Source organism: Peromyscus maniculatus, chromosome 20, assembly GCF_049852395.1.
Source record: "Peromyscus maniculatus bairdii isolate BWxNUB_F1_BW_parent chromosome 20, HU_Pman_BW_mat_3.1, whole genome shotgun sequence".
In the NCBI taxonomy this organism is placed as follows: domain Eukaryota; kingdom Metazoa; phylum Chordata; class Mammalia; order Rodentia; family Cricetidae; genus Peromyscus; species Peromyscus maniculatus.
In genome coordinates, this window is record NC_134871.1 from 26,689,688 (window position 1) to 26,712,213 (window position 22,526).

At 40.1% G+C, this 22,526-nt stretch overlaps 1 protein-coding gene across 1 annotated transcript in view; it reads left to right on the forward strand.

Annotated features, from left to right (window-relative positions):
- The window catches only part of Rgs22 (regulator of G protein signaling 22), a 163,379-nt gene that overhangs the window by 58,676 nt on the left and 82,177 nt on the right, over positions 1-22,526 (forward strand). Inside the window, exons 10-11 of the mRNA XM_042264850.2 lie at positions 1,957-2,131; positions 7,149-7,279. Coding sequence (XP_042120784.1) covers positions 1,957-2,131; positions 7,149-7,279 — 306 coding nt within the window. The remainder of the gene's footprint in view (positions 1-1,956; positions 2,132-7,148; positions 7,280-22,526) is intronic.

Genomic DNA, 22,526 nt, shown 5'->3' on the forward strand with positions numbered 1-22,526 from the left:
AGAATAGCCATCATAGTAGTACAATATCAAAATGAGTAAAATCAGCATTGATGTACCTATCTTTTCCACATTTCATCAATGTTACATGCACTCGTGTGTGTGTGTGTGTGTGTGTGTGTGTGTGTGTGTGTGTGTGTATGTGTGCATTTAGTTTGATGTTATTTCATCATTTATACATTCATGCATGTCTGTCAAAGTCAAGACATAGGACGTTGCACACATGAGCCTCATACAGCCGTCTCAGCACCGCACCAACCTCCTTCTCTCCTCCCTCCCCAACTCCTGGAAACCATCAGTACAAATTGTGTAACATGTAATTTTTTCTACAAGCTTTTCAAGATCAGCATAACTGTCTCAAAGTGTAGCCAAGCTGTGTGTATCAACAGTATGCTCTGTTTTATTCCTGAGTTGTTTTCCCTTGTGTGTATGGCCAGTCACTCATTGAAAAACATTAGAGGCTTGTTTCTGCTCTCTCTCTCTCTCTCTCTCTCTCTCTCTCTCTCTCACACACACACACACACACACACACACCACACACACCAAATTCTTGGTGGTTATGTCCAAAGTGTCTTCTGATCACTAGATCTTGAGAATAAAGACATGTAAAACCACTGTGCGTGAGAGCTTGTATGATGATGCTGTCTGATAATACAGTACCAGTTTAGAATTCATGGTGGACTGTCCTATTATAGTGGAGTTCATAGAGTGGCTCATCAAAGATTAATGCTGTGAGTGGAATAAGAGCCAGTTAAAACGGTAAGGGCAGCAGAGAATTGTGGATCCATATGAATGCACTTCAATGATGTGACTCAAGAGATTGAGGGGGTCTATGTTCCCTGGACACCACATGTAGGAGTTGGGAAGGGGCTTGTGGACCCACTTCCTGTTAACACACAGATAAGCAATAAGTGGAAGTTCAGGAGCAGCCACACTGACGCATGGTTTCTGCTCTTAAACTGACTGTGGCCGTTGGGTTCTCTTCACTCCTTACATGTCCACTGGGAACATCTTCTCTCCTCCTGTTTTAAAGGGAAGCCGTTTTCTGTCAGTCTCTGGAACGTGGAATAGGAATTAGTCCTCAGGTGAAATTGACATCAGGTGAAACCTGATCTAAAGTAGTCACAGGCCTGCTAGCTGGAGTTAGCCCTGAGTACCACAAAGGGTTTGAGCACGGACTGACTACTAGGATAGTCCTCCAGCTGGTGTGGGCTCAGTTTTGTGCCAGTCTTTTCCTTCAGTTTCTGAAGCAGAGTTCATCCTTCATTTGTATAAATTGTTGTAAAATTAATTCCTGCCTTCAAAGTATAAAACTTGAAAAACATGTAAATGTGCAGTCTAGCCCACTTTAATAGTGTACTTGAATATTCTCAAATATTTATATTTTTAGCCAGACATGGTGGTGTGTGCCTTTAATCCCAGCACTGGGGAGGCAGAAGCAGGGGGATCTATGAGTTCCAGGCCAGCCTGGTCTACATAGTGAGTTCCAGGACAGTCAGGGATATATAAAGAGACCTTGCCTCAAAAAAAAAAAAAAAAAAAAAAACCCAAAAAATAAAATGAGATGTTTATATATTTTTAAATGTTAACTTAATTTGACCAGTTTTTATTTGATATTATAAATAAATACCAAACTGTTTTAAAACCACCACAGCATATTTTGTTATTTTTAAATTACTTAATAGTTTTATGTATTTCTTTTTCTTATCAAGCAGATAATTTTAATATTATGAATTTTTCTAATATATATTACCTTTCCTATTAGTAAATGAAGTATAATGAAGTAATATATAGAAAAATATTTTTAACATGAACCAGCAGAAGAAGAAATGGAAAGTAACAGAAAGAGTTAGTAATCGTGAGAGTTAATTATGCGGTTTGTAGGCTTTTGATTCTGAGATTTGTTATAGTTTCATTGTAGCATATTGAATCTTAAATTTGTTTTTTTTCAATAAATAGGGCACCAAGATTTTGTGTTACTCATTCATCTTCAACAAAGAATGCTAGTGCTGAACTGAAATTCTGGCGCCTCCGTCAAGAGAAACCGAGGAAGGATGTTGATCCTTTCCCACAGATGGCTACCCTCCTGCCATTAAGACCTAAGTCTTGCATTCCACAGGTCCCTGAAGTCCAGGTAGGGTGTCCAGTGTGTGAACTACTCTTTAGTAACTGCACAGTTCACATCTATCCTTGGGTGTTTGCCAACTGCTGTGAATGAATGTGAATTACACCCTACAGGGTTACATGTTTGAACAATCTTTAGCTGGCACTATTTAGGAAGGTTGTGGAACCTTGTGGGGCCATGTTGTAGTCAATGGGTCACGGGGGCTGGATTCTGAAGGCTTATTAGCCAGGCCCCACTTCCTGTTCACACTCTGCTTCCTGAAGGTGGGTGCAGTGTGTTAGGTTCTCACCACCATGCCTTCCCCACCATGATGGAGTGAATCGCTCTGGAGCTGTGAGTCCAAATACCACCTTCCTCCCCTGAGTTGCCATTATTAGCATAATTTATCAGAGCAATGAGAAATGACCAAGGCAGCCACGGATACTGGCATTCATCACAAGCTCTTGCTGTGGCGGCATACACGCCACCTCAGGTAGGAAGGAGTGTGTTCAGTGAGCAGAGAGATCCTTCTGACATCACAGCCATGCCACTCACTTGTCTGACTGTGCACGGCTGTGCGGGTCCCTGCTAGCCTCGGCCCCTCATTTCCCAGTTTACTCCAAGCCAGCCACACTGGTTCCTTTGCTTGTCATTGAGCATCAAGGGAGACCACAGGGCTTGGCTCTCCCTGTTCCCTGTGTTTGATGCGCCTTTGCTGCACAGCCATGAATCTTACCTCTCACATCCTTTGAATGGCAGCTCATCCTTCACTTAAGGAGAGGCTGTCTTCCACGTAAGCTCTCACATACAGAGCATCTTCCATCGTTGTCCGTGCCCTTTGCCCTGCTTTGCTTTGCTTTATTGAATTTACAGTCATATGATTCACCTATTCGTTGCCTTTTACCTCCTTCTAGAATACAAGGGAATTCTCTGTGTTGAATGCATGTCCTTAGAACAGCCTAACATAGAGTAGTCCCGTAGAATTGAGTAGACAGGCTGAAAGCAGCACACCAAAACCAAGGGAAGGGAGCTGGGCACACAGTGAAGTATAAAAAGACAGGAAGATGAGGGGAAAGTCTGAAAAGAGACGGTAATTGAAGGAAATAGTAAGTAACCTTATATGTTTTCTCACATTGATGCATTGACCACAGTGGTAAAGGCCCTCACTCATCTTTACTGCCTTAAGGGTTCACAGAATATTCTGTTACTGGACACAGCCACACAGAACTGCCACACGGTTGTTTTACAGTCAGCACGTCTCATTTCAAAGGCAGCAAGATGTATAACACATTTTCAGTGTTTCCTTCCACGTACGGTAGTTCAGTGTCACCAGCAGGGTCACAGTTTCCCTTTTTCTGCAGTTTCAGAACTCCAGGTACACATTAGAAATCTCCCCGGGAAATTTCAAAGTATGCCAGCTCGCAGATTGATGTCATTGGCCTGGGAAAGCCTGGGGTCACTCTGAAACCTATGAGTTGGCTTAGAGCCTACATCTCCAGCCCCATGCGAACATGAGAGCCACGAATTAGGACCTGTGTTTTAATAAAATTCTAGGTGGTCTGTGTGTTGGGCATTGCTGCTAGTGGGTGGTTTCCAGTGTCGCCCAAAGAAGCTGTGCAGAGACCCTGGGTTTCACCAGAGATCAAGACTCAGGAGGACTTACATTTCTAATTCCCTCTCCCAAGTGATGTTCTTTGCCCTAGAGACCACACTTTTCATTATTTTCTTACCCATTTCATTGTTTTCTCATCCATTTTTTCCTTTTTCCTGACCTGCTTTTTGCCTTGAGGCCCTACCACACACCTGCACACTGAGTGTCTTAGCCCATGCAGTTTACCCAGGCACTAGGTAAAGACGTCTTGCAGGCACAGTACAGTGAGCATGCCATCTGTTGATATCTGATGATTTAGATAAACATCATCAAACCGAGCAGTTGTAGAGGAGAAAAAACATAAGAGACACACTAAGAAAAGACACTCCAGTGAGTGGGCAGTGTCTGAGGAGTGGAAAGAGCTCAGTTTGTGTGGAAAATAACATAAACCAGACTTGTCTGCCACTTCTCTGTTCTCTTCCTGAGGTGAGCACCATCACCACATGATGTGTTCTGATCTCACTCAACATGCTCCATCACTCCTTGGCAGAAAATGCTCTGAGAAGTGGGACTTTTTTTTTTTTTTTTTTTTTTTTTGGTTTTTCAAGACAGGGTTTCTCTGTGTAGTTTTGTGCCTCTCCTAGAACTCGCTTTGTAGACCAGGCTGGCCTTGAACTCACAGAGATCCGTCTGCCTCTGCCTCCTGAGTGCTGAGATTAAAGGCATGTGCCACTACCACCCAGCGAGAAGTGGAACTTTTATAACCAGTAAATTATGGTCTTTTTAGTATGTAGTCCTACAAATTTGGCACATGGATACACACAGTGCGTAAGCATCAACACATTCACAGTGAAGGGTAGTTCCTCTTCTGTTTTATTGTGACTTGTAGCTGGAAGTTTTCCTGTGTCCTGCCCAGTCCTGCAGTCACTCAGACCCCAGTACACACACAGAGGCTTATGTTAATTATAAATTGTATGGTCTATGGCAGGTCTCTTGCTAGCTCTTATATCTTAAATTAACCCATTACTATTAATCTGTGTATCACCACATGTTCCATGGCTTTACTTGCGTCCCATTACATGTTGCTCCTTGGGCGGCTGGCTCACATCTCTCCCCTCTGCCTTTCTTCTCTCTGTGTATCTGCCTGGATTTCCTGCCTGCCTCTAAGCTGCCTTGCCATAGGCCAAACAGCTATCAGCCAATCACAGCAACACACATTCACAGCATACAGAAAGAAATCCCACGGCAGTGACTTGTTAGTTTTCTCCCATCATTTACTCTGACTGTTCTTTTCTTATTTAAATTACATGTGTTTGTTCACTTTGTGTGTGTGTGTGTGTGTGTGTGTGTGTGTGTGTGTGTGTGTGTGCGCACACGTGCAACGCCACAGAGCACAGATGGGGCCTGCAGAGGACAACTCGGGGAGCCGATTCTCTCCTTCCACTATGTGGGTCCCTGGGACTGAACTCAGGCTGTCAGGCTTGGCAGTACGCACCCCTACCTGCTGAACCACCTCTGCTGTTCCTATGGCTGCCAGCCAAGAAACAACATTCACACTCGAAGACTTGAACTGACATGCTGGAGCGATGCCTCAGTGGTGAAGAGCACTTGCAGAAGAACTGGGTTTTGTTCCCAGCATCTACATAAGGCGGCTCACCAGTATCTGTAACTCCAGTTTCAGAGGATCTGATGCTCTTTTCTGGCTTCTGTGTGCACTTACACAAGTGTGCTGTGCATACATATACATTCAGGCATGTGTGTGTACACACACACACACACACACACACACACACACACACACACTCACACTCAAATCCAAAAACTTACCAACAGGCTTTTCCATGTATTATACACTTAAACTATGTTTTAATTTAATTTTAAATGAGGAGGGGGCTGGAGAGATGACTCAGTGGTTAAGAGCATTTGCTGCTCTTCCAGAGGACCTGAGTTCAGTTCCCAGTACCAACTTGTAACTGTATACAGCTCCAGCTCCAGAGGATCTTCTGACCTCTGAGAGCACGCGCACACCTGGCACACACACACACACACACACACACACACACACACACACACACACACACACTTAAAAAATAATGTATGGACCAGGCATGGTGATGTACACCTTAAATCCTAGCACTTGAGAGGCAGAGGCAGGCAGATCTGTGAGTTTGAGGCTAGCCTGGTCTCCATTGTGAGTCCCAGGACAGCCAGGTCTTCATGGTGAGACTCTGCCTCGAATACATAAATAAAAATGATTTCATAGCCTCGAGACTACTCTGCCTCCTTCTCCCACCCTAGACCCTGGAAGCTACTGTTCTATTTTCTATTTCTATAAATTTAACCATATTTGTATAATACACGTTTAATTATAAAGTCAGCCTCTTATAGTATTTCTCATTAACAGTTGCTTAATACATAAAACTATATGTGATTTGTTTGAGACAGAGACTTGCTATGTAGCTCAGGCTGGCCTTGAGCTTGTGACCTTCTTGCCTCAGCCTCCCGAGTGCTGGGATTACAGACAAGCACCGCACACCCAGCCTTAACCTGAAGCTCCAGCAGCGAAGAGCAGCTGTGCCTGTTTCCTGAGCCTGTTCTCTTTCCTGGGGCTGACTCTTCTTCCCCTTGGCTAGCGGTCCCCTCCCCCGCCCCACTCACTATTCTTTAACCGAGGTCTCTCTTGGAGCTTGCCTGAGCACTCCCAACTGCCCTTGGTGCACAGTTTTCCTTATACTCTTGTTAAAAAGAATATATTTTATTACTTTTGTATGTATGGGTATTTTGTTTGCATGTATAACTGTGTACTATGAGCATGCCCACAGATGCCAGAAGAGAGCTTCAACTCCCTTGGGACTGAAAGTACAGATGGTTGTGAGCCACCATGTGAGTGCTGGGCACTGGACCCAGGCCCTCCGGAAGAGCAGCCAGTTCTTAAACAGCCAGTTAATAGCTGTTGAACCCTCTTTCCTGCTTGTTCCATTAGACACTTCTAAGAATGAGAAAAAGGACTATAAACATAAATGTCCTGAAAAGGAAAGATGCGGTACTATTAAATTCTAGATTCCTGGTTACAGCTAAGCAAGCATCTTGGTTTTATCCCCTGCCCTACCACTTCCTGGTGCTCTCCCACACAAGTTTCAAACCTGTGTTCCGGAAGAAGGGATGGCTGCGAGTTCCTTCCCAAGAAGGAGTCTGCATCTATGGCCCTGGAAGTAAGGACTTAGCCAGCCTCTGGTTCCTCTTATTGCCTGAACTGCTATTGTATTTCACTTGGCCTGTCCCATAAAACCTGCCTGTTTATGAGGGTAGCATTTCTATTTCAATGAGATATTTAGCAGGCAGTAGAGGGAAGCTTGAAGTCTAGAGATAAAACAAGCTTGAGGTATATGTGCAGAACTTTATTCTCTCTGTTTTCATTTTGCTCATTTTCCATTTCACTGTCTTCTCACTTTTTAGGGAGAAGAAATTGGTTTATTTCAACCACCTAAATCTAAGAAATTATCAAGAGTAAGCACAGGGACTCAAAAATTCGGGAGGAGCGAGTCCTTGCATCCAGTTCCTTCTAAGGATGACGGGCCGGAGAAAGGGTAAGTACAGGTTGTTTTTAATGTTAAGGGCACTAGTTTATTGGTTTTTAATATGAATTCTTAGGATTCAGTCATAGGTATTGAGGCTCAGGATTGACTGCCTACACTAAGTGAGAAGAGACAGTGTTGGTGTCCAGCCACAGTCAGGACTTGTAAGTGACCTCCCAGCAGGGCCTTCTAATACTTACTGGGCTCTCTTCTAGTCCAGGTTTTCTCAAGTTTGAGGACCCGTAAGACCTGAAGAGCATTGGCACCACTAAAATAGGGCACTGTGTTCCTGCTCCTCTTTCCTCACTTTATAATTGCTCCGAATTCCCAGTGGGATGTTTTCTTTTTCCTGAAGAATATCCTTTGATATTAACTTTGGACAATTCTTTATTTTGTAATGTATTACTTGACATTTGTTCTTTTTTACTGAAGTAAAATTCATATAACAATAAAGTTAACAACCGAAATGATATGAAGTGATACAGTCTGGTTTTCAGCGTATTTACAAAGTCAACCTGCCACTACCACTGTGTAAGTTCTGTGTCTCATTCATATATACGGATGAAGACAAATTCAGAACCTGTATCTCATTCATATATATGGATGGAGACAAATTCAGAACCTGTGATTCATTCATATATATGGATGGAGACAAATTCAGAAACTGTATCTCATTCATATATACAGATGAAGACAAATTCAGAACTGCTAAGTTCTTTTAGGCATTACACAATTGTCTCTGTTAGGAAATGTAACAATTTGTTATCTTTCTAGCACGAGGGAGAGTGACATCTTCATGATACTGTCACCAACATGATATATGTTACCTTTGATGTGCACATAGACTTTAGAAATTTCTCCACTGAAGTTGAACTTTTCATTTAAGAATCATTTTACATTAGTTTTTATAAACCTGTGCTCAGAAACAGGAAAAATAAGGTTGGAGGAGGGAGATCATCCAGTCAGTTATAGGAAAAGCCTATATGAATACAGATATATAAGTTATAGGTACGGCAAATCATATGTAATATGTGGCACGGTGCATATTTAATTAGAATTGAATGAATGAATGTAGAGTTTAAAGTCCTCTTAATGGTATACTCGGTTCCAGGTTTTCCATATCCTTGCCAACAAAAATTCTGTGTGTTAAAACTGTTAATGTTTCCATAATAAAAGTCTAATGCGACGTTAGGAGATGCTTGAGCTATTTATGACCAAAACAACTGAAGGAAGGGTTTGGAGCCCAGAACAGCCCGAGGAGCACTGAGTCCGTGAGCGTCTAGTAAGGTGGAGTGGGGGAGGCAGCAGAAGAGACCTACAGGGGCCGGAGGAGGGGCGACACACGTGGAGCAGCACAGTGTCCCGGAGGACAAAGCGGGATTTTAAGGGAGTGTGTTGCGAAGTCGGCAGGTGTGGTGGTACTGTGTTCTCCAAAATATTGTGCACCCTAATAAACTTCTCTGGGGTCAGAGACAGAACAGCCACTAGATACAGAGGCTAGAAAATAGTAGCACTCACACCTTTAATCCTAGCATTCCAGAGGGAGAAATCCATCTGGGATCTCTGTGAGTTCAAGGCCACATTGGAAACAGCCATCCAATGTGACACAAGTCTTTAATCCCAGGGAGTGATGGTAGAAAGGAAAGACATATAAGGCGTGAAGACCAGAAACAAGCTTTTAGCTGGTTAAGCTTCAGGCTTTCCAGCAGCAGTTCAGCTGAGAGCCATTGGGATGAGGACACAGAAGCTTCCAGTCTGAGAAAATAGGACCAGCTGAGAAGTTGGCCAGGTGAGGTTAGCTGTGGCTTGTTCTGTCTCTCTGATCTTCCAATATTCACCCCAATAACTGGCCCCGGGTTTGATCTTATTAATAAGAACTGTTAAGATTCATGCTATAGGCAGGTTAAATGCTTACTTTTCCATGACAAAGAGATTGACTTTATGAATTCAAGGCCAGATGGTAGCATCTGGAAAAATATTTTGAAGGTGAAAATGAACCAATTAGTACAGATCACCCTTCTTTGAACTTTTTATTTTGAGAGAAGTGTAGTTTACATGTTATTGTCAGAAAGGAACTGGGTCTGGTGGAGGGACTTGTTATCCCAACTGTTTGAGAGGTTAAGCTGCAGGTCAGGACCAGTCTGGACTACCCAATGAATTCAAGGCGGGCCTGGGCTGCAGATGAGACCTTGTCTCAAAATAAAGAGCAAAAATATGCAGTGCTGAAGAGACGGCTCATGGTTAAGAGCATGTGTTCTTCTTGCCAGGGGACCCAGGTTCAGTTCCCCACACTCACACTGGCAGATCACAACCACCTATAACTCCTATCCCAAGGGATCTGATACGGTCTTCTGACCACCTCAGACACCAGGCATGCCTGTGGCGCACATCCATGCAGGTAAACATGCACAAATTAAAAACTGTTAAATAAATGAAAAACAAAACAGGGGAGCATGTATACTGTTGTTGTCATGTTGCTTTTAAACATGGGATGCTGAGTTCAGTGCTCAGTGCTGAAGTCAGGGTCAGGGAGTCTTGAATAATTACAGCATTAGAAACAAGAGACATCCACGTAGCCCATTCTGTTAGCAATGGTATGTAAACGGAATCACGACAGTACAACCTTTTGAACTTGACCTTGTTCACTCAGCATGATTCCCATGATTGCATGTATCCACAGTTTGTTCCTCTAATGCAGAATAATATTCCATAATTTATTCTTTTTTTAATTTGTGCATACCTGGGCATGGTGGCACATGCCTATAACCCCAGCACTCAGGATGCTGAAGCAGGAGGATGGTGAGTTTTAAGTCAGTGTGGGCTACCTTGTCTTAAACACTAAAAATGAGACATAGAGGTAGAAATGAGAGTAACAGCAAAGTTGCACAGCTCATAGCTGTTTCAGCTGCAGACCTGGGGTGGAGACTGGGTCTGAACCAGGGCCTGGGCTGCTCTCAACTTGGATTGAAGAAGTTTCCCTTTGCGGTAAACAATAGTCAGAAGAGAGATGCGTAACTGACGGAAGTGCTCAGCCCTACAGGGGATCTTTATCAATCCCACCCCGGACTCAGGGAGCACCAAGAAGAGGAGGCAGAGGCATTTCAGAGCTGGGGTGGGGAGGAGTGCTCTAAGGCCGTCCTCTGGGTGTGCCCTGAACCCGCACGGCAGTGGTTACATGATTAAGCAGCTAAAGTTCCCCACATAGATGAAGGAGATGCTCCCCAGTCTCATCCTTCACTGAGGAGCTATTGTGAGGTGAGACTGCTGGGGGAGGGGAATCTTCTTTGAGGGTGTAACCACTGGACGGCGTGGACGTCCCATATCCACGTACACAAGGGCAGCCATAACTGGACGTAACAAGGGAAAAGAAGACATGAGTTATGAGGGAGAGGACTTGGGGGAAGTGGAAGGAGACAAATGGAAGGTGGAAATGATTACATTTCATTGTGTACATGTGTAAAATTTGCAGAGTAAATATATAATAAAATAAATAGATGAGGGTTTTTTGGTTGAAAAATTCACCTCTCTGAGAATTACCATATATATTTATGTTGTTGGTTTCAGATTTGTTTGAACACATTGTACAAACAATGTTGAAAGCATTTTTTTGTACTAATAAGTAAAAAAAGAAAAAGAATAGCATGCCAGGTGTGGTGGTGCACTTTGGAGGCAAAGACAGGTGGATCTCTATGAGTTGGAGACCAGCCTAGTGTAGAGTACACAGTGAATTCCAGGCCACCAAGACAGCACAGTAAGACCCTGTCTCAAAAAAATGTTAGAAAGAGAATAATAGTCTAAAGTCACTGGATGTGGAGGATAAAGTTTAAAGTTTGATTTTTAAATATTTTCTTTTTAAGGCTATTTTGAATGAAATGTTTTTTGTTCTGTCCATGGTTAGTGTACAGAAATAATTTATTTTTGTGCATTTAGCTTGTATCATGTGATCTAACTGAACTCAGTTATTAGTGTTAGCAGGTTTTCTTTTTCTGTAGACACTGTATATCATCTGAGAGTAAAGATCGTTTGTGGTGATATGGTGTCTCCCAATATATTGTGCACCCTAATGAAGCTTATCTGAGGATCAGAGGAAAAAGCCAGCCACTATATTAAACACAGAAGTCAGGCAATGGTAGCACACACCTTTAATTCTAGTAATTCAGAAGGCAGGGATCCATCTGGATCTTTGTGAGTTCAAGACCACACTGGGAACAGAGCCAGGTGTGGTGGCACATGCTTTACCTTCCAACACTAGTTAACCCTAAAGGTTTGGAAGTCTATACAGACAGACAGGAAGTGACAGAGCTGGTCAGAAAGAGGAAGTGATGTAGCTGGGCAGAGAGAGGAAATGAGATGGCAGAACAGAAAGGCATATAGGCGTGGGTAGACAGGAAGTAGGTCTCTTTGGAAGCTGAGGAGTTGGTGAGGTGAGGTTGGCTGTGGCTTGTCCTAATCCTCTGATCTCTCAGTCTTTCACCCCAATATCTGACTCCAGGTTTTTTTTATTTATAACACTATTTAGCAATTCATCTTACAATTATTTTAACATTTCCCCCCACTCAAGACACCTTTTGTTTCTTTCCTTGCCCTGTCTGGGCCAGACTTTAAGGCTTTCCTGTTCACATTTTTAGGGGAAAAATTCATGTTTCACCTGTGGTGATATTTTGTTTGTGCTCTAACAAATAATGCTTGCCTGGAGGTCAGAATGCAGAGCTAGCAACTAGTTAACCATAGAGGCCAGGCAGTGGTGGCATATACCTCTAATCCCAGTACTTGAGATCTCATGCCTTTGACCTGAGTACTTGGGAGGCACACGCCTTTAATACCAGCACTAGGGAGGAAGAAACAGGAAGTGATATAGCTGGGTGGAGAGAGGAATATAAGGCAGGCAGAGACAGGGGCTCAGCCCTTTCAGGCTGAGGCATTGGTAAGGTAATAGGTGGCTGTGGCTTGCTCCTTTGTCTCTCTGATCTTTCAGTATTTACCCCAATATCTGGCTCTGGGTTTTTATTATTAAGACCCAATTAGAATTTGTGCTACATCTGGTGTCCAACTTTTGGGTCATGAATTCACGAAAAAGCTGCTTGCCTGTGGCTTTACAGGCACTGGCACAGACTGGAGCTGCACGTGACTGGAATCACTACCCTACCAGCTAAGTTTTTGTTGCAGCCTCTCTGCAACAAGCTCCACAGGCACGTGGGCTCAATACACTGCTGGAGTTAGCCTCTCAACACCAGCCAGCTCTGCCTTTAGGCAGCTCCAGCTGGACATATTTCTTCCCCATGATCCCCTGTGTACATTTTTCAGACAGTGGGTTCCCTTTCCTGGTGGGTTGTGGGTTTTCCCTGGACCCCCTCCTGAGCTGTTGACAAAGTAGGTAGCTGCCCTGAAAACCCACTCAGGCTTCTACTGTTCTACACAGAAGCAGTCGGCCTCACATCTTCACTGTCGTTGTCAGCAGATTTGGTGAGACAATTGGGATTTCTTTCTTTTTTTTTTTTTTTTTAAGCCATTTTTATTTTAAGATTTATTTATTTATTATGTATACAGCATGTTTGACTGCAGGCCAGAAGAGGGCATCAGATCTCGTTACAGATGGTTGTGAGCCACCATGTGATTGCTGGGAATTGAACTCAGGACCTCTGGAAGAGCAGTCAGTGCTCTTAACCTCTGAGCCATCTCTTCAGCCCCTGGGATTTCTTAAAGGGGAGAATAAGTTAAAAAAAAAGACACAGAGAGATTTTTTTTTCCCCACATTAAAAAATTGGGAACACTATTATAATGGAGGGAGTTAGGTCTCTGTATATAATTTGCTGGACGGTTTGAAAATGGAACTGTTAAATGAGAGAATAATGTAGATTGGATTTATGTAATGTCAGTTATAGACATTGTCAGTTTTATCCTTTTTGTTTTATCACTAAAAAAGTTGCTAAGATACAAGTTTTAGAAAATCTTATTAAAAAGAGATCATTCAGACCCAGACAGAGGAATTTAAAGGAGAACCAATCTCAGCATTGCATTACAAGGTTAGAGAGAAACAGCCTAATGTTTTCAAACAGCCAACCTTAATTTATCCAGTAACCTTACAGGAACTGCCAAATGATAGATATGCCCAAGGCTATAAAAGCTGAATGTACTCTTGTGCAAATGTTTGACTTAACAAGATTCAGGGAAGTGGTAGTCTTATATGGCGTGCATTCACCTTTTGTGAAGCAGATGTTAAACTTGTGGTCAACTTGTAATAGAATTATCCCTCAAGACTGGAGAAACTTGGTTACAACATTCTTGGAGCCTGGTCCTCAATTACAGTGGAGGACCTGGTGGAAAGATGAGGCTAGGACCACTGAACATATGTTTCTGGGAAAAATATTAGAAGGTATTATAAAGAACAGTTACATACTATTCAAGTTGTACAAGAACAGGGCACAACAGCTGCTGATCTTTCAAAGGTACCAACAGCCCTACCTTTAAAGTGGTTGACAGACAAACCTGTTGGGTTGAGCAATGGCCTTTGATGTCAGAGAAACTACAGGCCTTAGGACAGCTGGCAAGAGAGGCTAAATTCTCAGCATATTGAAAAAGCAACCAGCCCTTGGAATTTTTCTGTATTTGTTATTAAAAAGAAATCTGGAAAATGGAGAATGGTAACAGATCTAAGAGCTGTTAACAAAGTAATTCAGCCAGTGGGCTCTCTAAACCCTAGAATTCCTTTGCCTTCTCTATTACCTAAAGGATGGCCTCTTATAGTTATCAATTTAAAAGACTGTTTCTTCTCAATACCTTTACAAGAAAAAGACAGAAAAAAATTTGCCTTCACAGTGCATACTTATAATAATTCTCAGCCTGTTAAGAAATATCAATGGAAGGTTCTCCCACAGGTAATGTTAAATAACACCACCCTGTGTCAAAATTTTGTATGACAGCCATTGGAAATGATACATAAACAACTTCCCCAATCTATAGGTTATGATTACATGGACAACATCTTACTAGATGATTCAAATGCAGATACTTTAGGAAGAATGTTTGAAGAAGTAAACAAAATTTTACCTTGTTGGGGATTACAAATTGTTCCTGAAAAAATACAAAGAGGAGATTCTACTAATTATTTAGGATAAAAAATACGTCTCCAGAAATTAGCCCCAAAAGGTGCAAATTAGGAGAGGTTGACTGTGGACTCTTAATGACTTTCAAAGATTGCTAGGAGACACTGCCAGTCTATGGCCCACTATTGAGGTAAAAAATGGTGAACTGAGTAATTTGTTCAAAATCTTAAATGGTGAGAAGGACTTAAATAGTCCAAGAGAATTATCAGCTGAAGCTGAGAGAGAATTGGCTTTGGTGGAAAGGAAATTACAGGATGCACATGTGGAGCATTTGGATCCAGAGCTTGATTGTATTCTGTTTATTTTACCCTCTATGCATTCTCCTACAGGGATATTAATGCAGAGGGAAGATATTATCTTAGAATGGAGCTTTTTACCACATAAACAGAGTAAAAAATTTTAAAGTTATGTTTATTCTAAAAAGGAAAATTGAGACTTCACCAATTAGCAGGAATAGACCCAGCAGAAATTGTAGTACCTTTTACTAATGATGAAATTGACAAATTATGGGCAGAAAGTGAACCTTGGCAAAGAGCTTGCAATAATTTTTTTGGGAGAGATTAACAAATATCCCCAAAGCAAGAGAATTAAATGTATAAAGAGAATTAATTGGATTCTTCCTCATTTTATATGGGGAACACTAATTTCTGGAGCCCTTACATTTTATACTGATGCAAACAAATCAAGAAAATCAGGTTATAAATCAGGAAATTTAAGTAAAGTGCCTCAAAGTTCTTATGATTCTGTCTAAAAAGTCAGAATATATGCTATTCTGATGGTATTAGTGAATTTTACAGAACTTCTTAACATAGTTACTGACTCTCAGTATGTAGAAAGAGTTGTTTTACACATTAAAACTGCTGAATTTATTCTTGATTAGTGAGAATTAACTTCATTATTTATTTAATTACAAGAAATAATAAGGAATAGGGATCATCCCTTATATATAACACACATCCAATCCCATACTGATCTGCCAGGCCCTCTAGCACAAGGTAATGATGAAATTCATCAACTATTTGTAGAAAATATCCTGGAGGCCTCAGAGTTTCATAAAAAATACCATGTCAATAACAAGGATTTGAAAAAGGATTTTTCCATCACTTGGCAACAAGCTAATGAAATGACAAGGAAATGTCCTACTTGTTCTTTATACAACCAAACTCCACTACCTGTAGGAAGTAATCTAAAGGATACTCAAAGGAATGAAATGGGGCAGATGGATGTGTTTTGTTTTGTAGAATTTGGAAAATTAAAATATGTACATCACACCATTGTTACCTATTCAGAATTTCAATGGCCAACTGCTTTGAGTTCTGAAAAGGCTGACTCTGTAATCACACATTTGCTAGAAGTTATGGCCATCATGGGAATACCTGTATAAATAAGACCAACAATGCTCCAGCATATGTCTCTAGTAAAATGAAACAGTTTTTTTCTTATTACAATATAAAGCAGATTAGAGGTATACCACATAAACCTACAGGGCATACAGTTATAGAAAGACCAAATTGAATGCTAAAGGATATACTAAATAAATAGAAAGGAAATAGATTACACAGTGCTTTATTAACTTCGAGTTTTCTCAATGCTAATGAGAAAGGAATGACAGCTGAGGAGAAACATTGGATAATAGAAAAAAAAAACTGCTGAATTAAATCATCCTGTATACTTTAAAGATGTACTGACCTCAGAATGGAAACCAAGATGAGTGTTATGTTGGGGAAGAGGTTTTGCTTTTGTTTCCACAGGAGAAGAAAAGCTATGGATACCATCAAAATTGATAAAGATTCAATTTTAACAAGAGAGACCTCTAAATTAGAAGAGGTGATGGTTAATCAAACAGTGTGGCTGTTCAATAAAAACCAACTTTAAGACTTATCAAATGCTTTTCATTTGTTCAGACATAACTTGCCAAAAGGGAACCTCCCCAAAATTAGGGTTGGGGAAGTGTTTTGTTTTTGTCTTTTCAGGAGAATGAAGACTAAGGAATCTAAAGAACACTGGACAAATGAGACATGTGAAGAAAAAGGACAAATCATCCAGAAAAAAAGTCCCAAGAAGAAAAGTTAAATTGGCCTATTGGTATATCACATCTCAAGCAGGATAAAATTTTATAAATCTTCCTAAATGTTTGTTTCTGCTGTTCTCTACAGATACAGAAAGAAAATGGTCTGTTTGTAGTTCCAGTTCAATTTACTACAATTAAAGCTGGCTTTGGAGTTGGAGTGTTGCCCTCCCCTCTAAACCCAAGCATACTTGTGAAAGTAAAACCCAAAATCTCTGTCTCATGTCAGAAGAGCCACCTGATATGGGACAGAAGCAAAACCAAAATTAGGGACTATTCTATTGCCACTAATCTCATAATCCTTTGGTTTTATTTTAGCTCTTTAAAGCTTTTCTTAAAGTATAAATATCCCAAAACGTATAGATTAATATACACATTAATATGTGTGTGTATTTTAAACTTTTTTCATGATATTAATGGTCATAAAGAATACTAACTAATTCTAGAAAAAAGGCTTCATCTAGTTTCCTGTACATGATTTCGGGTTTGAGTCTCTACTTAGTAACTAGGAATTAAGTTTTTGTACTCTGGATATACATAACAAATATTGATCCTTTAACCTCTTCAAGATCTGCTGCATATGACATTTAAAATGTTCAAGTTTTTGGCAGTGAACCACAGCCATGCCTAACAGTGACCTTTGAAGTCTCCAAAAGGATGATAGGGCCCACAATGATAATTCCACCAGGACTGTGATAATGCCACTATGCTTAAAAACACAACCTAAAATTTGGCTTTGGACTACAAACTGCTCAGGGCAATTTGAGGACATGATCCAGCCTCACAGACTACTCTAGCCAGGACTTGAGATGAGCCCTGCACATCAAAGAGACTGGGCTACCTCTCCCAGGACTTGACAATTAACCCCAAATTTTCTTTTCAGAATCCCCTAAAGATGCCATTGCCCCCAGACAGCAGGGAGTAATTTTAAGAACATGATGCCCACATTCCCAAGAGGTGGGGTGGGTGGTTTTTGGTCATTCGATGGGTTATAGATATTTGTCATTGTTTAGGGTGGTTGGTTACAAGTTGTTATTGGTAATAGTTTTTAGAAAATACTGAAAAAAGGAGATTAGATTCAAGGTTCTTAGTCTGAAAAAAAAGAAGAAAGGAGGATATAAAAATGATAGGATAAAAGGGTAGATTATTGAATCTAGTTTTAAAAAGCAACTACTTGCTTAAAATATTTTACATTGATATGGATCTTTGTATATTGATACAAAGTTAAGATTTTTTTGTTGGAACATACTGTACATACATTTTTAATCTTATTCAAGTTATTGTATCTATACATCTCATTTAACAATGTAATACAAATTACTAGTCCTTGAAAGTTATTATTACAAACAATTTAAGATAATAAAGAAATGCAGGTTAGTAGTTATTCACCTATTACAATTAAACTTGTAGTCATGGTATGTTTTCAAGGTCACACAGATATATTTTATATAGACAGGTCATCTTCAAATACTTCAGAGAGCTACAGAATATGGCATTTAAGATGTTTTAACGACATAAAGCTTTTTTTTTTTTAATGACAACGTGACATGTCTGCTCCTGGCAGCACCAGTCTACTTCAGAGAAGATGATGGGCATCAAAGAAACTCCATATGGATTATACTTTCTTTTTGGCAAAATTTAGCAAGAAATTCTGGGCAAGAAAATGCCCTTGTTGCTTTTATTACTGACAGTATTCTGTCCAAATGGGACAAGCAGAACACAAAAGAAAGTGACTGCTGAACTTTGCCAAGACAAGTAGAACAGCACTTCAGAAAATCCTGCTCCACAGAAGAGTCTGTCAGATATTCTAGGCCTGTAGGCTGAAGATGGATGCCCCAATGTTGCAGAGGAACCTTGGGTGATTGTGCAGGCAGCCAGCTGTTTCTGTCTTTTCTCACATTTTTTGGAAGTCACTTGCTTGTATTTCCTGCTTACTCAGGTAATATTATTTCCTTCTCAGGTCTCTGATGGAGTTGAAGACTTTATAGTTATAGTTTTTCTTGTTACCAGATTCAAAAAAGAAATTCACTAAAAAGGTGTAAAGTATACAAGGTTGAGAGACATTAAAATACAGTTTTGGTAATGCAAGTTAGAAAAAACCTGTTGGACTCACCAAGATAGGATAGATATGGAGTATTTTCTTTGAATTTGTCAATTGTTAATGGACTAGACATTGATGATGTATTTATTGCCTGTATATATTGTGTATAGTTATTGTACTTATTGTGTATAGTTTTTCTTATATTAGTTTAAACTGTCTTTTTTAAATTTTAGGCCAAAAAGGGGAAATGTGGTGATATTTTGTTTGTGCTCTGTAGATGTAACAAATCGTCTTATTAAAATAAGAAACACAGAGCCAATGTAAAAGAGAAAGCCGAGAGGTCAGAGCTCAGAGATAAAATCTTACCTCCTGCAGTGCTCCTAGCTTCCCCGAGAGAGCTACTTCCTGTTTGTCTGTGTTTAAATAGTCTTTCTGTTCTGCCTTCTCATTGGTTGTAAACCCAACCACATGACTGCCTCATCACTGCCTGTAAGTACCGCCCTCCAGGTCTTAAAGGCGTATGTCTCCAATACTGGCTGTATCCCTGAACACACAGAAATCTACCTAGCTCTTCTAACCACCACGCTCTTACTATGGCTCTAATAGCTCTGACCCCAGGACAACTTTATTTATTAACATAAAATTAAAATCACATTTCAGTACAAATAAAATATCACCATATTTCCCCTTTCCTATTTTAATAAAAAGAAAAAAGGCAAAAGGTTATAACTAACAAAAGAAAAACTATATACAAAAGTACAATAACTATATACAATATATACAAGTAACAAATACCTAAACAATGTCTAGTCCATTTGTATTTGACAAATCAGAGAAAATAATTCCCTTATCTATCCTATTTTAGTAAGTCCAAAATGTATCTAATTCACTTTCTATCCCAATTAATCTTCAACTATAACTAACTAATCTTCAACTCCCTCAGAGACCCAAGAAGGAAATAATATTAGCTAACAAAAATAAAAACAGGAAGTGCACAAAAGCAACTTCCAAAAATTTTGTGAGTTGACAGAAACAGCCAGCTGCCTGGACAGTCACCTGAGGTTTCTCAGCAGTGTTGGGGCATCATCTTCAGCCTATAGGCTTAGTGTATCTGACAGACTCATTTGTGAAGTAGGATGTACACAAGGTCAACAGTTCAACCTCACATTGGGTGAGAGCAGTCCATGTACCAGAAACACCTGAATTCCACTAGTGTCATGTCATGATTCAGGATTTTAAATTCTGGAAATTGTTGATGGTTTTTGAATTCAGCTGTCCATTCTTCTTGGCTGTGTATATATGGCTTCATCTCAGCATCCCCTTCTTCTCCACATCCCTCTATTAAATGCCAGTCTACTATTGAGAGGCGTGAGCTTTCAGTTGCTGTTCCATTGCACAACAGAAGCCATTGGCCCACTGCCTGTTCAGCTGCCTTCTAAGAAAAGGGTACTGTACCTTTTCCAGATTGTGAAGGCCACTTCAGGGATGGTGCCATATTGTCCTGGCCTCAGAAGATGCCTTCTGATAAAGCCATAACCACACTTGTTTTGGCAGGAATCGGTAGTCCTTTGTTTCGTGTTCTGTCTGTCCATTTTGTCCTGTTGATTTGAGGATACTTTGTTGTCCAGTGGCTAACTTTTGCCACAATGAAAGTTAACTCCATATGCAGTTTCTTCAATGCCCATATTTTCTCTGAAGTAGATTGGTACTGCCAGGAGCCGACATGTCTCAAAAAAGAAAAATTTCTAAGTTATTAAAACATTTTAAATGCCATATTCGGTAGATCTCTGAAGGGTTTGAAGATGACCTGTCTAAAATATATCTGCTCAATTTTTAAAACATATCTAATATGACTACAATTTCTATTGTAATGTCTAACTACTTTCATTTCTTTATATCCTAATAGTTGGTAATAATGTAAAGTATTTAAAACTAGCAATTGTGTAGATGTAACCAACCGTCTTATTAAATAAGAAACACAGAAACAATGTAAAAGAGAGAGCCGAGAAGTCAGAGCTCAGAGCTAAAATCTCACCCTTCCTCCTGCTGTCCCAGCTTCGCGAAAAGAGACCTACTTCCTGTCGGTTCGTTTTTTTATAGTATGTTGTTCTGCCTTCTCATTGGTTGTAAACCCAAACACATGACTGCCTCGTCACTGTCTGAATGTACAGCCCCCTAGGTCTTAAAGGCATATGTCTCCAATGCTGACTGTATCCCTGAACACACAGAGATCTTATGGGATTAAAGGCGTGTGCCACCACTGCCACACTCTTGCTATGGCTCTAATAGCTCTGACCCTGAACACACAGATATCTATGGGATTAAAGGCGTATGCCACCACCGCCACATTCTTGCTATGGCTCTAATAGCTCTGACCCCCAGACAACTTTATTTATTAACATACAATCAAAATAATATTTCAGTACAATTAGATTACCACCACATTTCCCCTTTTCTATTTTAATAAAAAGAAAAAAAAGCAAAAGGTTATAACTAACAAAAGAAAAACTATATACAAAAGTACAATAACTATATACAATATATACAAGTAATAAATACCTAAACAGGTATTTGACAAATCAGAGAAAATAATTCCATTATCTATCCTATTTTGGTAAATCCAAGATGTATCTAATGCACTCTCTATCCTAATTAATTTTCAACTATAACTAACTAATCTTCAACCATAACTAACTAATTTTCAACTCCCTCAGAGACCCAAGAAGGGAATAATATTAGCTAACAAAAATAAAAACAGGAAGTGCATGCAAGCAACTTCAAAAAATTTTTGTGAGTTGACAGAAACAGCCAGCTGCCTGGGCAGTCACCTGAGGTTTCTCAGCAGTGTTGGGGCATCATCTTCAGCCTATAGGCTTAGTGTATCTGACAGACTCATTTGTGAAGTAGGATGTACACAAGGTCAACAGTTCAACCTCACATTGGGTGAGAGCAGTCCACGTACCAGAAACACCTGAATTCCACTAGTGTCCTGTCATGATTCAGGATTTTAAATTCTGGAAATTGTTGACAGTTTTTTAATTCAGCTGTCCATTCTTCTTGGCTGTGTATATATGGCTTCATCTCAGCATCCCCTTCTTCTCCACATCCCTCTATTAAATGCCAGTCTACTTTTGAGAGGCATGAGCTTTCAGCTGCTGTTCCATTGTACAACAGAATCCATCGGCCCTCTGCCTGTTAAGCTGCCTTTGAAGAAAAGGGCACCGTACCTTTTCCGGATGCGAAGGCCACTTCAGGGATGGGGCCATATTGTCCTGGCCTCAGAAGATGCCTTTTGATAAAGCCATAACCACACTTGTTTTGGCAAGAATCAGTAGTCCCTTGTTTCGTGATCTGTCTGTCCATTTTGTCCTGTTGATTCGAGGATACTTTGTTGTCCAGTGGCTAACTTTTGCCAGAATGAAAGTTGACTCCATATGCAGTTTCTTCAATGCCCATATTTTCTCTAAAGTAGATTGGTACTGCCAGGAGCCGACATGTCTCAAAAAAGAAAAATTTTCTAAGTTATTAAAACATTGTAAATGCCATATTCTGTAGATCTCTGAAGGGTTTGAAGATGACCTGTCTAAAACATCTCTGCTCAATTTTTAAAACATATCTAATATGACTACAAGTTCTATTGTAATGTCTAACTACTAACTTTCATTTCTTTATATCCTAATAGTTGATAATAATAACATTCAAGGATCAGAAATTTGCATTACATTGTTAAATGAATGGTATAAATACAATTAGAAATATACATATAGCATTTTCTAACAATATCAGTTTCAAATTTGTATACAATATAAAACAATCCAATCCAATGTAAAGTATTTAAAATTAGTAATTGTCTTTTTCTTTTCTTTCTTTCTTTTTCTTTTTCTTTTCTTTTTTTTTTAAACAAGAACCTTAAATCTAATCTCCTTTGCTTAGCCTTTTTCCTAACCCCTGACAATAACTTGTAACCAACCCCCCTAAACACTGAAAATTATCCCAGACCCAAAACCCATTAAAAAGACCAAAAAACCACCCGCCCCACACCACCTC